This window comes from Pezoporus occidentalis, unplaced genomic scaffold (genome assembly GCF_034315485.1).
Source record: "Pezoporus occidentalis ecotype Australia unplaced genomic scaffold, CSIRO_AGI_Poc_V1 ctg30, whole genome shotgun sequence".
NCBI classification, from domain to species: domain Eukaryota; kingdom Metazoa; phylum Chordata; class Aves; order Psittaciformes; family Psittacidae; genus Pezoporus; species Pezoporus occidentalis.
Genome location: NW_026914941.1, coordinates 4770531 through 4787498, shown reverse-complemented (window position 1 = coordinate 4787498; position 16968 = coordinate 4770531). Strand labels below are relative to the sequence as shown.

Genomic DNA, 16968 nt, shown 5'->3' with positions numbered 1-16968 from the left:
TAACTTTTCTGAGTGAGATAAAGGAAAAGGTGAAGAAGAAAATGCAGTAAAGGAGTAGGGTGACAAAAGAGTAAGAGAAATAATATTAAATAAAGTTAATATTTATATGCTAATGCTATTAGCATTTATATGCTAATACTTACCTAATCACAAATGATGTCTTACTCTCCCCAAATGACAATTCTACTTGCCTTATGATTTCTGCTCAAGGACTGTATTAGCAATTTCCTCTGTATTGTGAAGGCCAGGTATGTTTTAATTAGTAGATGTGAAATTTGTTGAAATTCTGTACTTCATAAGCCTGTAAGAAATGTGCTGCCAACTGGGAGTGTTAAGAGAGACCATTGAGATGTCATTATGTCATTGCTTGATGATGCCAGCCAGCCCTGGCCCTGACAGTAGCAGGTTCACAGCATAAAGAAATCCCATGAGAATTTGGAACCTACTACTGGTTTTGTTTCCTTTGCATAGAACTTAATAAAATAAGATTTAGAGCAGATATTTGCTTCCTGTCTCTGGAAATTTATGGTTTCATATTTAAACAAAAATTCCAGAGAATTTGTTTCTGGCCAAAATGGGACTGGGAGTGTTTGGAATTAGACATGCTACCAAGGTGCCCTCTGTGAGCTCTTGTGTCCTCCCAAGCAAAAGGTCGTGTTCCATGTGCTCTGTGGTCCTCTCCAGGCCATGTAGTTGGAAGTGTGAGAGCTTTGTGCTGCAGCCTCGTCTGCAGTGATCAGAGCGATACCTGGCTCTTCACTCCTGTTCTGTGGTCCAGAACCACATGTATAGCATTAAAGGTACTCACATGTAAACTACAGAACACAGTGTTAAAGACCCAGAAGATTCCTTTGCAGGTGTTGGATGAATGACAGTCAGTCAGCTGTAAGTAGCATCCAGCCTTGAGTTTTTCATTCAAAAGCTGATGTTAAATTAGAGACAAAGGGCTTTGATTTTATTTGAGCAGGTTCAGATGGGAACAATTCCATTCAAGTTGTTATGGCTACACCTGTATAAGAAAGACCAGAATCTGGCTCCTAGTAGTTACTGCTACATAGTAATACTTGTTAAAAAGGCGTGAGTAGCTTATTAGTATCCTTTTTTATTTCTTTTTTCAAAGTCTATCAAACTTCCCGAAATTACCGACTTCCCAAAGACACCAGAACCCAGAGAGATGTTTTCCAAGCAAGCTTGCCTTACTTGTATGAGGAGGTAGGATATAAATACAGTCAGCGGGACTCTAAAAGGAGGCTGGTTAATTTTTGGTGCAAACTTTTCTTTCTTCATCTTCTAAAACTCACTTTTTTTACCCTTTTTACCTGGCATTCTGTCAGTGTATAACTGCAGATTGGAGAGCTTCACTTACGCTTGTAGTATATGCTCTGGGAAGCACCTTAACATCTGATCCAGTAAATCTGTGGGCTGCGAGTTGTCTACACACAGTCAACAGAGTCATCAACAGAAACTTTTGTCTGTGCAGAAACTGCATAAGCAGGAGTTGAAATCCTGTTGTCTCCCCTTCTTTTCCTCTGAAACCCCAAATCATAAATAAAATGTCTTCATAAAATCTTTTAAAACTGCTCATTGAATTTTTAAAATGTTTTTCTTAGATTAATATCAACATATGGAGTTTTATGTAAAAGGTTTGTTAGTATTTGAGTTTGGGAAGAGAATGTTTTGTAGTTTCGTTGATTGAGCTCTTCTGATGGAGAAAGCTGCTAATTTGGGCTGTTGTATAACTTTCTTCAGAGCCAGTAAGTGCCAGCTAAGCACTTCCACGTGCATGTGCATAATCAGGAGCTTCTGTATATCAAAGCAGCAACAATCGTTTTTTTTGTTTAGAACTTCCACATACCAGCCTAATACTGTCTGTTAGACAATATTCCTGTGCAGTGGATGATTTCAGCAGGTGATTTTAATAGAGAATGCATGTGTGTGTCTTAACTTCCCGTGAAAGTCAAATAGTCTTATTTTAGGTTTACTTTTTATAGCCTAGTGAGTCTGGGTTCTTGCAGTAGACTTTACTACATAGCCATCATGGTATGATAAACAACTTAAAGCATAAAAAAGAAAAATAGGAAAAGTACTGAATAAAATGAAATACAAAATGGACAAATCTGAAGGTAGAAAGAGGGGGAATAGTTTCACAGAGATAAAATAATAAACCAAAAAAATGATTTTGTGTTAGTTTGATGTACAGTAAAACAAAATAGCACTAGCACACTGTGAAATATGAACAGGTTAATGGTACCTCTGTGTAGTGCTGCTGGAAGTTGTCTTCATTTAAATGCAGAGTTTGTCTTACATTGATGGAGGGCTCTGCCACTGTAAGTTGATAGAGTGAAGTTTAACTTAAATTTCTTTGTGAACTAGAAGTCATTTTGGAAATGCTATTTAAACCTCATTCATTGTAGCAGCTTAGTTATTTTATACAATGTTTCTCTATATTTTATAAAAAGCTCTATTAGTCAACAGAGTAAAACTTGGTTTGACCGAAGAGAAGTAGCAATGCTTTTCCAAACAAAGGAGGTTGCATATTTATTTGCTGGCTTGGGGAACAGTTGATTCAATGGTGTTTTTTTTTGTCTGTACATCTCTGTATTATGATGGCAGCTGTGTAGGTTACATGTACGCACAGATTTAAGGGGTAAATCTGGTAGTTGAAAACAATAGTTAAATGAAACTGGTCTGTAAAGACACCTTTATCATTTTGGTTTAAAAAATTCAATCATAATTCTTAAGTTGGTCAAGGGACAGTGAGATTTTTGAAAGGGCTAACATTCCTGTGTTTGACTTATGTGTAATAAGTAAAACCACTAGCCAAGAACTAGTCAGTTTTGGAAAAGTTCTGAGTTAAATTATTGCTGCGTCTTCAGAAGTAAGCAGTTTTCTGTGGTGCAGGTGTGTGACAGACTTTGGAGCATTTACTGCTATGACCCCTCTCCACTGGTCACATGTAAGGTCATGGAAACCCTGGATATTGGAGAAGCTTGACTACTGTATGGAGAGTAGAGGTACACGTAGACATGCATCCTGTGAAGCAGCCTGGTCAGCCTTGAGCTGTCGCAGCAGCTGAAAGCAGCATGGATGTGTTCATTCAGCACAGGGACTGAGCTAAGAAATGGTGGTGCACCCAATCTGAACAGCTCTGGCACCCTCATAGTCATCGTGCAACCCCTATAAACCATGACTTGTGAACTGAGTAATGCATCTGGTTGCATTTTCAATACTTTACATGTGAATTACACATGCGTCAGAATTTCTAGAGCTTCATTTTACAAACATTCTTAATATTACTTAGTGAAGTAGTGGTACAACAGGGCTAAAATAAGAATTGCTTTCTTTCTGGTCTTGTGATACAAATTAAAAAAGGATATCTTAGCTTTCTGATCACTTCTGTGATTTTGTGTTAACTATAGGTGCTGTTTGGCAGATTATTGTTCCTTCTTTTGAAACCTATACAATTCTTGTATGCTTAATCAACTTTTTTTCCTAGTCAAGAATGTCTCATATATATGTGTGTATCACTGATGGTTCATGCATTTTGTACAAATCAATACTATGTGTAGTAAGCAAATATTTCAGAAAGAAAATGCCTTTTCATTTATCCTCTTATTTCATCAGCTCACGACCAGGAAGACCCCCCAAGCGTTCACTAGGAGTTGCGATACAAGAAAATGCACGTCTTCTGCCTCATGGAGTTCCAGGCCTCTTATCACCAGGACTTATCTCTCCGACAGGTAATAAAATCCATCAGATGATCAGCGTCATCTCTTCATACTGCACAGCAGTTAAAATAAACTAATATTGATCTAACTGCCTTGTCCTTCAGGGCTTTTTCAAGCTTTACCAGAGGTTACATTATTGGATTTTTTGAGCGTTCATGAAAACTCTGTTTTGTTGCTGCAGTGACTGAAATCTAATGGATTTGTAATTTAGTTCTTTATTAATTGTGGCTTCCTTACAGGAAATTCCATTAAATGTGTTATTTTAGTAAAAGAAAAAGAGAAAATGAACTATTGTCTCCAAGCCCTGCAGCATGCATTTCTTCCTTTCAAAGGCATGTGTATTTTAGTTCTCATGGGATATGAACAGCGTGGCTAATGTGTATTGTATTGTAACATCATTAATAGATGCTGGGAAGATAGAGAAATGCTTGTACGAATTATAGAAGAAACACTTGAAAAGCAGATAAGTCCACATGGCCACAGTGGATTGTACTTTAATGATTTGCATTCAGTATTCTAGTATGAAAAAGCTAGCATGAAAATATGTGAAATTATAAACAAGCCCTAAACATAATTCAATGCCTAGTATTTTATTTCAGTTCATTAATTTATTAATGGAGTTTAAATTAAATCTTGTGCTAATCTCATGAGTGTTTTAATTTTTTATTAATTGCTGTGTGGTAAAAGGTAAGTTTATTTTGGTAATAAGGCTATATTAATAGATGATATTCATAAAAGGAATTGTTTAAGTATTAACAGGTTTAGCAGTTTCAGGATTACTGTCAAAAGTCCAATCCAAATGTATTGTAACTCCCTAACAACCTAACATAGTGTTTAGCAGAATAGAAAGTCATAGAAAATCCTAAAGGAAAAGCAGAATTAAAAAAAGAAGACTGATAAGACTATAGTGACTTGTCTTGATCTTGCAGATGACTGCAAGAACCTGTTGCACTGCACTAGTCCCTCAGCTGGTCCCCGTGTTCAGGGGAGTAACAATGCTGAGGTCTCTATTTTTTCCTACAACTCTAAGTGTCAGGAGGGCTTCACAGTGATCCAGTAACCTTTATCCCTGTGGAAGTGGGAATGAACATTCTGAACAATAGTCATAGTAACCTTAACTAAAGTTGTTACAGTATGAAAGCATTTTGCTTGAGCCAGGAGCCAGTACAGCCATTTGAGCTAGTGCAGCTTCATGCACTGTTCATGTATGTGGCAGGGGTCAAGAACTGTGGTTTCACTCTTCTGAACAATTTATAAATGAGAGTTTTTTAGTAGCTGTGTCATGTTCTCAGCTCAGGTATTTCATAGATTTGGTGGTGTTTGTGTTATGGTTAGGAACACACAAGAGCCACCTTGCATTGATAATTTCTTGTCATAAATCCAGAATATTCCGTATTACTTTTCCACCCTGTGTTTGCAAATAGGACATTAAATTAGACAGACTGACGTATTGCTTTAAATTGGGAAATACTTTAGGATGAAGTGTGCTGGGTATGCACAGTAAAATAGCATCATAGACACATTCTGTGTCTCACAGATATTTAGAGTATCACAGAATCTGAGTAAAAAAAAAGTTGAATTTCTAGGCTGTTGTAGGTTGTTTGGAGTCTGAAGTGATGGTTTAGATACATCCCACTTTATTTAACACGCAGATGGTTGCATCAGATTTGCCCTGGGGGGCTGTCTGTCAGCTGAGTCTCAGGGTGGCTGTTTTCCTGACCTTGGGAGCCGCCTGTGAAAACCTCTGCATGACCAAGTGCCAAAAGCCACAAACAGTGAGCATCAGGCAGTTGAAAAGGAGTTTTGGGAGCAGCTTGTAGGCGAGAGAAAGTGCACATTTCCAGAGCATGGCGGAGTAGTTGAGGGTCCTGGACGAGAGAGGTCCCTGCAGGTGAAGCAGCCCTGCCACCAACCCACGGCAGGGCAGCTCCACACTGACGGCCTCTGTAGTCTTGTCACTCAGGAGCCAGAGCTCCTGAAGTTGTTTTATCTTGTTCATAAAGAGTAAAAGTTGGAGGGATTGCTGAGTAAGGGAAGGTGCCAAAAGAGCCACTTGTAAACTCAATAGGGACTTAAGCTGTCGTAAACTTGATGGAGCACCCAGGATGGGAAGTCTCCATTAGCTTTATTTATACCCATTTACACTTAATTACTGACTGCTTTGCTCTGATTGCCTTTAACACATTTGTGATTGGATTCTTCCCTTTTGGCCAAACTAAGAACAATGTGTTTTAATGCTTCTCACAGAACATAGGGTTTTTTTTTCAGACTTCCAAGCTCATTTTAGTAAGACTCCATGTCAGCAGATGCAGCATGATGCATCCATCCATTGCATTATTTCATTTTTACCTACTCTTTAGTTTTCTGCCCAGTTAAAGTGAAGGAGTTCGTGTCCAGGGTTGCCATTAGTTAGATGGAGAGTTCTCGAGAAGTTGCTGTTCTGGCTGCAGAGCTCACAGATCTGTCTGTAGATGGTATTACAGAGTGATGATTAGTAACTTCCTGCAGACTTGAGCGGGCCATCTGTGTTTCCACTCCTTGAAAAGTGCTGTTATTTTCATCACCCATTTGGTTTGTGTCAGCTCAGTTTACATGGTCATTTTCACATAATAAACAGGTAGTTAAATTACGCATACTGCATTTCCCAGAGTAGAGAGTAATTTTTTTACCACTTGGCAAAGTGGACTACAACTGCTCTTGCACGTAAGTAATTTGTGAAGGAGCTGTAAGTGAAGCCTCAGCTTCTTTAAATGTTTGTAGGTCCCTTCCACCTTTGGGGAGTGGGAACATTTGGGTTACAATGAGATTAGAGCAGCAGGGTGGCTAAAACTGCTGTGATTGAGAAGGATGAGTGTGTCTGGGATGTATGATGTTGGGAGGGGCTGTGTGAACAGCACAGTGTCCGTTCCCGAGCTGCTTCCTTCAAGAGCTGATGTTTAGGTACTGTCTGTTTTACCTTAGCTTAGGAGAAAATGTTTTTCTTCTTCTATTCATGTAGGAAATGTGGAAGTTGGTGTGGTGCCCTTGCCTGCTGTGAGGGCAAAGGAAAAATCCTGTATGTCACAGAGGGATGGTCATCAAAGGCTCAGTTCTTCAAACAGTGGAGTGTGATGAAGTGGCATTGACAAAATAAGGCTCTATCTCCTATTAATGTACAAGTCTTTTTTGTCAGTGTATCTTAAAAAGACAGTCGGGCCTTATTTATGAAATATATTCGCAAGGAAGTTTTAAGGTCTTAAGCAGTAGTTTGCTGTATGGAGAGAAGCTGAAATCCATTATATGATTTAAGCCAGTAGTTCAGAAGGCTGTTGGTATGGAAGGAAGCTAAAGAGGAATTGGATCTTTTCACAGTTATCTGTGCCAACGTCAGTCCTCCTACCTTTCATTTAGGTCACCCCCAAAGAGATGACCATTTGGGTGGCTGCTCCATCTTGTTTTCAGGGTATTGGATAGAGTGGCTCATAAAGAAAATGATCCTGCCACTGAGACTTTGTTGGATTGTGGCAGAAGAGCACAGACTTGCTTTCTGGGGCAGGTTTTTTCAAGTTGTGGAGCTGCACATGGGCTGGGAATCCTGCAGCTGAAGCTGAAAGGTCTGGTGAAGCTGGGTGCGAGGCAGATGAACTCAAGCCTGTTTCAAACGTATCTGTTGCAATTTCATATTTCTGAGGTTTGCTGTTCAGAGCTGTGGGCAGCCTCGTAGGCCTAGTAAGGTGTATGCTGGCAACGGTATGTGCAGTATAGGTCAGCAGATGTATTGCAGTGAGGATTTAGGGCTGAGTGCTGCCGAGTGCTTAGTACAGGAGGTGGGAGAAAGCCTACCTGATGCGGAATTGTATGTTAGAAAATGAAAACAAAGCATTTTCAAATGAATACTCAACTTTGGCAGCCTTTGCTGGATGTGAGCAGGGAGGATTCACAATTTCAGAGGTTATAAAGGGATTCACACCAGGTTGATGATTGTTTGGTAGGGAGAACTTGTTGGAATAGACTGTGTGCAGAGGATGTGGCTGGTTCTGCCATGAGCAGGCAGGATGTCCGGCACCCTCCCTGGTGTTAATAGTTCCTGATTAAACCTGCTGCCAGCGTCTATCATCAGGTCTCTGCTGTTTTCTTGCATCAGTCTGCCTAAGTGACAGAAGCAAGCCACCTGCAGTTCCAAATGTGTAAGATAAACTGCTATTTTCATTATCAGACACATTAGTTTCACCTCCCTTGAAGTGATCTCTTTTTAATTTCATAAACAGACAGTTAAAATAGACACTGTCTCATTAGCTGTTTATCTAGAGTTTTTGAAACCTGTTTGTACAGACATAAATACTTCTTCAGCATAGTTTTGTCTTGTTAATAGTTATGAGAAGCTGTTGTGAACTGAATAGTTTCATGTAATTAATAGTGAAATTCATATTTTAATATATATACAGAGTCACATCATTGTGGGACTCAATAAATAGAGTAGCTCCCAAAAGCGTAACTTAATGTGTTACTTCAATTCATCAGTGATAGCAGCAGCCACTTAGCCTTTCTACAAAAAAAAGAGAAGATAAAACCATCTTTAGGCACTGCTGCAATCTTTAGGCACTTTAATTTGGCATGTCCTTGTTAGAGGAATGACTGAGATTAGAGGCTTTCAGAGTCTTTGGTATCTAGTTGCTGTTCGTCAGACTGGACACAAAGCCAGCCAGCACAGCCCCACTGATGCGCAGAGCTGCCTCTTGCAACTCCCTGCTGCAGCGACCCCGCAGGTTGTGTCCGTATTTCCATCTGAGGCTGGTGCTTGTCCCAGTCCCCACCAGTCTTACCTGGCTGAGGAGCTGTATGAGATGTTTGGGGTGGGAAGAGCATGGCCATGGGAGCAGTAAGAACATATGCTGATGGAGGGGCTCTAGTTCTGGAGGCTAGGACTCCACGTGTAGCATTGGCTGCTGGTACACTGGGATTGCCAAAGACAGGCTCTGAAGGTTTGCCCTCTCTATTGTAAAACCTGCTTCCAAAAAAGAGCTGTTACTTGAAGAATAAGCATTCACTCAGGGTCACTTTACAGAACATCTATTGACTGATTTCACCTCTTGGGGTGTTTGATGTAGCGCTGCCGTGGCTGGCAGCTGCTGGCAGGAGGCCTAGAGCCTCCGAGAGTAGGGAGCAGATGACTGTAGCGTGAAGAGAACCCTTTCCTTTCTCAGCTTTCTTAACTGAACATTTTTGTATGTTTACAAACTATTTCTGTGGCTCATTTCACTGTTTACGATTACCCTTTTTTTTCCCCCTGTTGTCATAGATGTCATTTTCAAGTTCCATTTATAATGGGAAACATATGCATGACTTTGTCATTGTTGGCATTACCTGGCTTAGTAGAAATTATTATTTTTAATCAAAGGCAAACATACTGATTAAGGATGCCACAACACTCCTCTGCCTATGGGGAACATTAACAGTTTATAAATTGTTCTTGGTGACAGTTCAGTAGTGAATTACTTTGATATATATGGCTAATAAATTAATATGATTAAGTTAATGAGTAGTACAAGTGTTGCCAAACTCCACTCGTTGGGCTTTTAATGCTGCTCCACATTTGCAGCTCTAGCTTCCCCCTGTGGTGAGAGGATCAGTGCTACCTACGCACTGTCATTGTGATAAATGGCATATCCCACAGTGCCCTGCACTCCATCTGGTGTGTCCCCAAAATGAGAAATATTTTATACAAATCACACACTCAGAAGCTCAAAGGACTGTAGAAAGATCTATTTTTTCAAACAATAATAAAAATGCATACATCTCTTTAGCAACTCTTCATTTTTACTGTCATAATGAATGCATATAGCTTTGGGAAATGAAAGCTCGTGTGAGTAACATAGTTAAGTTATCCACTACACAGTAAAGCTGACAAATAAGTTACATGCTCACTCTTACTTTATCATGAAATGTTCTTAGATAAAAAATGATGTTGGAACATCTATTTAACTGGATTTTAAAATTAAAGACCATGTATGCTGCATGATTGAGTACCACCCTATCTCATGCCAGCAAATTTCTGTGCTGAAGGGAGCATGATTTGGAGTGAATGAGGAATGCAGGATCATATCATTACTCTTTAAAATACAGCCATTCACTAGAGTTCTGATAGTCTAAAAACTATACTTGGTGACTGTGAGTCACTCTGTTCCCCTCTTCCCTTTTCTCTTTTAATGTTATCTTTCTTCAGGGAGCCATTTTTAGTGTCTGCTTTATCTGAGTGGGACATTGCATTTTTGACAAATGAATAGTTAAAGCTGTTGAGAATTTACTGAGTGGCTAACCTTGTTGTAAATTTAATTTACACGTAGTGTCAGCTGCTAATTATTGTGGAAGAAGTCTGAAACTCGTAAGTATAATTTCTTTTTTAAGATTTTTGTGCAGATTTTTTTAAAAAATGGATCCTACTGAGTTCATACGTCTCTTGAGATGACAAAGTACGACCAATGTGGTCACAGTGAGAGAATTAAGACTGTATTGTCTTGACACTCAGGGTAGACCTGCACCAAATTTATTTTGACTTGAATATATAAGGGAACCATTTGAAAAAGTTGGGTGAAGTATCACAGAGTTAGAAAATCACTAAGTTTTCATCTGTTTTAATCATCTGTGACATTCTTTACTACCAGCTTATCTGTTAGCCTGTCTGATGGCATTGAGGTCTGTAATGATCATACCTGTCTGATGCTCTCTGCTGCATCTTTAACTGACTTTGAAACTGTTTTAGCTCTTTTATGTCATTGTTAAGAGATGCATTAAAGTAAAAAATAGTATCAAGAGGTATGAGAGATTTCAGTGCTCTCTGCTTTCTGGAGGGCTGTTTTGGCAATAACAGCACTATTGTAATTGAATAGTTTCTATTATGTTTAATTTTCCTTCACAATAAAATGATTAAATTGAACAAATAGTTACAGTCTGAAATATAGAAGTTTTCCATTTGGTACCTTGAGCCTGTATTCCAACAAGTGTATTTAAATGCCTTACTGAGTATTTGTGTTAGAATCCCAGTCTGATTGCATAATGTACAGTCTTGCTTTTCAATATAGGAAGCTGTTTTTTGGTTTCACTGAAGTTAGTGTCATTGAAGAATTTTTATGTTCATACTAAAGAATAATGGCTTATTGATTTAGTTAGTTACGGTGCTTATCAAATACACTTGGGTGATAAGCTGCTGATAGGGAAACCAAGCATCCTCATATTCTGGGCTGTTACCTTGGATGACATAAGGCCTATTCATGATTCTTCATTTTAAAAGCAGCATATTTTTGTGCTAACAATAGAAATTGGAATATTATGGCATACGACGTCAGAGACAAGGCGCATAGATCCTCATTGGCACCCCTGCTCTGCTTTAGATTTATCCAGCAGGAGTTCAGAAGACCTGTTAAGCTCAAGATATCTGCACACACTTAAATTTTTACTCCTATGACTTTGAGAGGCCACTGTCTGTTAACAGTTTAAATAAATACAGGTGTAACTGGCTGGATAATGCACCTCTGGTTGCAGGAAAGTGTTGATCCATCACCTATTTGCAATGCTAAAATCTACATTTACATAAATAATATTCTTTTAAAATACAGCATTTACATATAAATTAGATTTGGGTAGTGTGGTTTCCTAAAGGAAAGCTTTGTAAGGCTGTATTTTGGTGAAATTCTTGGTATAACAACACTGTTGCAAATCACTTAGAAAAAATAGGAAATCTTGCGGGGTTACAGAGTAAGTGTGTGCTGTCCTTAGATCCAAGTTTTGCGCAGTTACAGTTCTGGTCAGTTATGAAGTACTTCTGGTGTAATTCAACAGCTGCTGTGCTTCAGTCCTTGTCATACAGACCTCTGGAGCCTGAACAAATGAAATACTTAGGCATGTTTTTAAGATTAAGCAAACAAATAATCCCATTGATTTGACTTGGATTACTTGTTTGCTTAAACAGAAGTGGATGGGTGCAGACTGGGCAGTTGCCTGAGAGCAGACGGGTGTTTGTTCTCTTGCCCATATTGAGCAGCTCAGTGTGATGGGAGTCACTTGCACCTGGAGTCCAAGGTGATGGATGCAAATCCTGCCTGAGGACAGTGATTTGCAAAACATTGGTTCTAGTTCTCCTTCTCCTGGAAATATTTCTCCTAGACTTGAGGCAGTGATAGCAAATAGAAATTTTTCATTTGCTGCTGCTGATTTCTGGCTTGGCCTTTGCATTGGTTTTGCAGAGGTGAGAGCTTGGTATGCTGAAAGCAGGAGGGGAAATATATCCAAAGTAAGCAAAGAATTCTGTGTGTGATCAGGAGTGGATAATTTGAGTCTGTCTATGAAAAGTAGTGAAAAATTGCCCGGTAATCTGGGCGAGAAGATTTTGGCATATTTTGTATGCCTGTGCAGAAAGTTGAGAGAAGCAAGTTCAGCAATGAAGGCTGCCTCACTGTCCTTTGTGGAGAAGCTGCTCATCTAGCTGATCTACCAAGGAGCAGACCTTTGCTGTGTAGAAGGTTACAGTGGCTGCAGTTGGTGTTTCCTCCTGTGCAAGAAGAATGTGCTCTTCTTTCAGCCCTTCCCAAGTAATAAAATATGATGCCAAGTGCTGGCAACAAATTAGGATTCATGATGAAAAGGAAACATCTCTTACTGAGCATCTTGAAGCTAGCATAACTAAAATAGATTTCATTGCCTGATCATTCTCATTAAGTGACTGGGACCATATTAAGATTTCACTGGAAATGTATTTGTATAGTGTAAACTATTTTATCACAGTCAACATTAATTGGTGTAAAGAAAACCAAGCTGACTTAATGAGTATAGTATCAATCTCCATCCTTTTTCTGAAGAGAGAGACCTCTTCAGTTTGCAGAGAGGCATGCTGATAGCAACTGGCATTGCTGCTATCCTGTTGTACTAATTTAAAGATAAATGTAGTACCAGAGTTCTGGAGGATTCAGTCTAGAAACTGAATTCATCCTGAAAATCCTTTGCAAAGAAAAATAATTCCTTGAGCTCCTTACCTCCTGTGACTTGAATATGAAAAGCTTTACTTCAGAAGGAGAAGCATTTTATATAATACATGCCTGAATGTAAATGACAGACATTTTATTAGGAAAGGAAAGCCTTTATTAAAATATAATGATCTACATTGTTTTTATGTAATCTAATGAATTACAGTAAAAGCCTGAGAAATGAGCTGGAAAAGGTAGAGTACTCTCCCATGAAAGCAAGCTATGATAACCTTTCTGTAATTCTTTAACATGTCGAAAGAGTATTTCTACACAGACTTATTAAATTAAGCAAGGTCACCTTTTCATTTTATTAACAGATACAGTTTGCCAGATCACAGACTTTGATTCTGAAAAATGTGGATGAATCATGCAGTAACATATGTCAAGTAGAAAATTGGGTATAAAATGTTTAATAATTTTGATGCATATTATTTCCTTGTTTTTACTGTTGTGCAATGGTAAAAAAATAAAATGCTTAATTACTCTTTTTCACATTTGCATATTGATTGGATGTGCTTAGGTCATAATGATACTTCTAAGTGGATTATCCTGACTGGGGCAGGAAAATATTCTTTTCAATAGTAATATAAAAGTTTATTCTTTTGCTATGCAGTATGCAGTCATTACTTTGAAAGGTTATCTGTAACTAATAACCACTGCACTGGTCATATGCTTAAAGATGAACACATATATTGCATTTATTAGTCTGACCTCAATTCAGCAAAGCAGGAATAAAATTGATAACATGTCATGCAAGTTGTTCATCTGCAATCCCAAATCTCTGTAAGTATATTATAGTCTTTTTGTATAGTATATGTGAGGAGGAAAATGATATCTAATAGGTGATACATAAATTAAACACAAAATCTTGCTGTAATTGTTTATAAAGAATTTCTTAGTCGTGTCTCATTAAGACAGAAAAAGTTATTTATACTTCCAGTCTCATGGAATTACTTTTTTTCCTGTATCTGCATTTGTCACCTCTCTTATCTAAGTAACGCATGAGTTCTTAGCTGGTATATGTAACACAACTGAGAGCATCCCATCAGTAGCTCCAAACCTTATGTAAGTAAAGGAGGTAATAGAATAGATTGTTTTCATATTGCATATATGGTTTCAAATGCAAATACACTAATGTACAGATGTAGGTAAATCTCACTGCTGTTAAGAGCTCAGTAGCTCTGTACACATATGTGGAAGACTCTTGCTACTGGCGGCGCACAGACGGGGAGCAGCAGAGTGCAGTTGACTTGGCCCTGGCAATTGCAGAGCAGGTGACTTGATTACACTGAAATCAGGCAGAAAATGTCCTCTTCTGGCCACTCAAGTGAATCAGTCAAATTATCGAGTGGCAAAACTAATTCTGAGCCTTGGGCCATCAGAGCTGCCACTTCCTATAAGTCAAGCCTTCACTTAGTGTGAAATTGTTTTTTATTTTATTCTTTTTCATTTATTATGCTTATTTCAGCTAATCCACTTGGTGAATGTGAATTACCCAGTATACTAAAGCTGTTTCAGATGTGCAGCCTTCTCATGTTTTAATGGTGAAATACGAGGACTGCTCTCCTTGTAAGTTTCTCCCAACTCTGCTATGACCTACACAGTTAAAGTAATATTTCAGTTTTTCAGATGAGAACTCAAAAGGGGAGAAGAGTTGGAATTTGGTTTAAAATTAACTAGAGGTGCATATGGTTGGGCTTTCTTTTAAAAGCAATGATAATTCAGATGGGTCACATTTTTAAGAGCTAAAAACATAATTGCAATGATCTGTAGGCCATTAAGTGCTGGTTAATTTGCAAGAGTTTGATGAAACAAATATTCCTTTGGAAAGCATTGAATATTGTTTCCAACATTAGAATATTGCCTTAAATTCTGTCAGAAACAAAACTCTGATCTGCTTAAAGCACTCATACAGGTGATAAACCCTAGGCAGTGCTTGAGTATACAATTCTGTACAAATGGTAATTCCTCATTTGTCTGTGCCCTCTGGTACCTAGCATTAACATTTTCCAATAAGGAAGAGCAAAACTTACGGAATCTTTTATTTTAAGCAAAGAAAAATCATAAAGATTAATGAGAATAAAAAGTAAAATGCCTGTGGGCAAGGCAAGTTACAGGGGAGCTGCTACAGCAGAGTGCATCAGAATAGGAAAACAAAAGTAGCCTGAAGGCACCTCCCATAGGCACCTGCAGGTAGGTTTCCTATACGTACAAGTGCAAAATACATAGAAGTATGTGTATCGTATGCTTAAGCAAAGAAGTGTGATTGAGGAGAAACCAGTTCTATTGTTTTAGCTCATATTCACAGTGCTATGAGCTGACATGCATCTTGGGCAGATGAGGGGACTTGAAGGGTGGAAGGAAGTAAGCAGAGCCTCAAAAAGAAAAGTTGAAAGGATCATACTGTGATTAAGATGGATGTATTGCTGACAGTGTCAGAGCAACAGCTGCTAAATCTAGGAGGCACTTGAAAGAGTCTCTCTATTTTGTTATATATGGAAGTCAATAGGTTATTTGGGCTAAGAACACCCTATTATTCAAATTCAGCTGACCTAGAAGGCCTCGCCATCTTTCACTGGCAATTCGGAGGGCCCTGCCATTTAGATGGTGGTTTCAGTATTTCCCATTACAGAATTGTTCTGTGTAGTCTTGTAGAACATATGGGGATATTGATGTCGTTTTTTTCCCCCCAGAAATGTATTAGATTAGTCTGTATCAGGCTTCAGAAGGCTATTTTGTGTTTGCAGCCAGATTAAATCGCTGAAAACTTGTCACCAGAATCTCCTTTTCAAACCTTTAAAACATCAACGAAACGTACTAGAAATTGTTTGGCTTTCCTGTTTTGGAACTGCTTCATTAAATTTTTTAATTATAAATAACATTTCTTCACAGCATGTGAAGTCCTATGTGCGAGCTAAGTATGAGCCCTAATCCTGTTGAGAATTTGTGTTCATTCATGGGAAGTGTTCAGTGTGGATCTCAGGAAAATATTCTGAGAATAGGTGTTTTGCCCACTGATATGGACATGTCCTTTCCCTTTCTGATGTGTCTCTCTTGATCTCCATTTTTCATTGCATCATATTACTCTGTCCTTACTCTTTATTTTTTTGCCCTTGACTTTCATGTCTACACTACAATTTGTGTTGACCTTGAAGTTGCCCTCAATTAGCTGAGCCATTTCAGTATCATGGCCCACAACAAAATTCTCTGCAACATACTTCTGATTTGAAAAGCAGAGCCATCCTAGAAGCTGGCCTGTGACCATTTTTCTTTCAAGTTAGTGTTTATTTCCAGACAGTAAAGAGAAGGAGTGATACAAAAGAGATAGAAATCAGAAGCAATAAATCATAGGATTCCTTTTGGAGGGTTTCTTGTGCTCAAGCCTGGAGTGTCTGTGCCACCTGCAAAAGCAGGAGCATTAGGAAAGGTTTCATTTATCCCTGAAAGTTCAACAGACCTCTGAGGATCCAAAGGGGGTGGCTGCCAGGGATCAAGATCAGGAATTTGATGAATTATGGTCAAAACAAGTTAGGCTGGCCTCATGTTTGGCCCTGCCTAGGGTGTTAGAGTGGCTGGGCTGCAGTATGATCGGGGTTCTTGGCTCTGCCACTGGTGACAGAAACCCTAAGATCCTGCTTGTACTTCTCCTTCTATGGCTATGCTTGGTTGTGTGCTGTGCACTGGGTATGGAAAGCCTCTGTTGTCCAGTCTCCTGGGCTTTCCCCATTCTGTAGTGGAATTTGTTCTCTGAACAGAGTTCTTTACTGACAACAACAAACCTTGCTCTCTCATGGCAAGGTGAGCAGCGATGAGTATAGTTAGTGTTGTTATCATGAAATACGTGGTGCAATCAAAGTATGGCCTTTGATCTCCTTGGCTACTTTGTGTTCTTTTTTGCATCTTTCTTTTGTCATTCATCATGTATTTTTCTGGTTTTCATATTCTGATCTGTTGAGCAGCAATGGTCCAAATGTCTATTTGTGTCACATTTCTTTAGCACTTCTCTGCTGATGAAGTAAAAATAACAGTGAGTTCCAAGTAGTTAACTAGATAGTAAAATACTGCTTAGTTTTAGGATTTATTACCTGGGCATTTTTAAAGGCTGATTAGCCACTATGTTAATTCAGGAACTGGCTGGTCTTCATAGTGAGCTGATTCTCCCTGTTTTCCTGTTTTCCAGCTCAAGAAGATCATACTGATTTTTAAAAGAATTGGTGAACTGTGACATCTAATGTTACCACTTC

General features: G+C 38.7%; 1 protein-coding gene across 5 annotated transcripts in view; it reads left to right on the top strand.

Annotated features, from left to right (window-relative positions):
• The window catches only part of DACH2 (dachshund family transcription factor 2), a 283607-nt gene that overhangs the window by 135461 nt on the left and 131178 nt on the right, over positions 1-16968 (top strand). For all 5 annotated transcript variants that reach the window (XM_062627457.1, XM_062627455.1, XM_062627459.1 and 2 more), the window contains exon 2: positions 3625-3740. In XM_062627457.1, coding sequence (XP_062483441.1) covers positions 3625-3740 — 116 coding nt within the window. The remainder of the gene's footprint in view (positions 1-3624; positions 3741-16968) is intronic.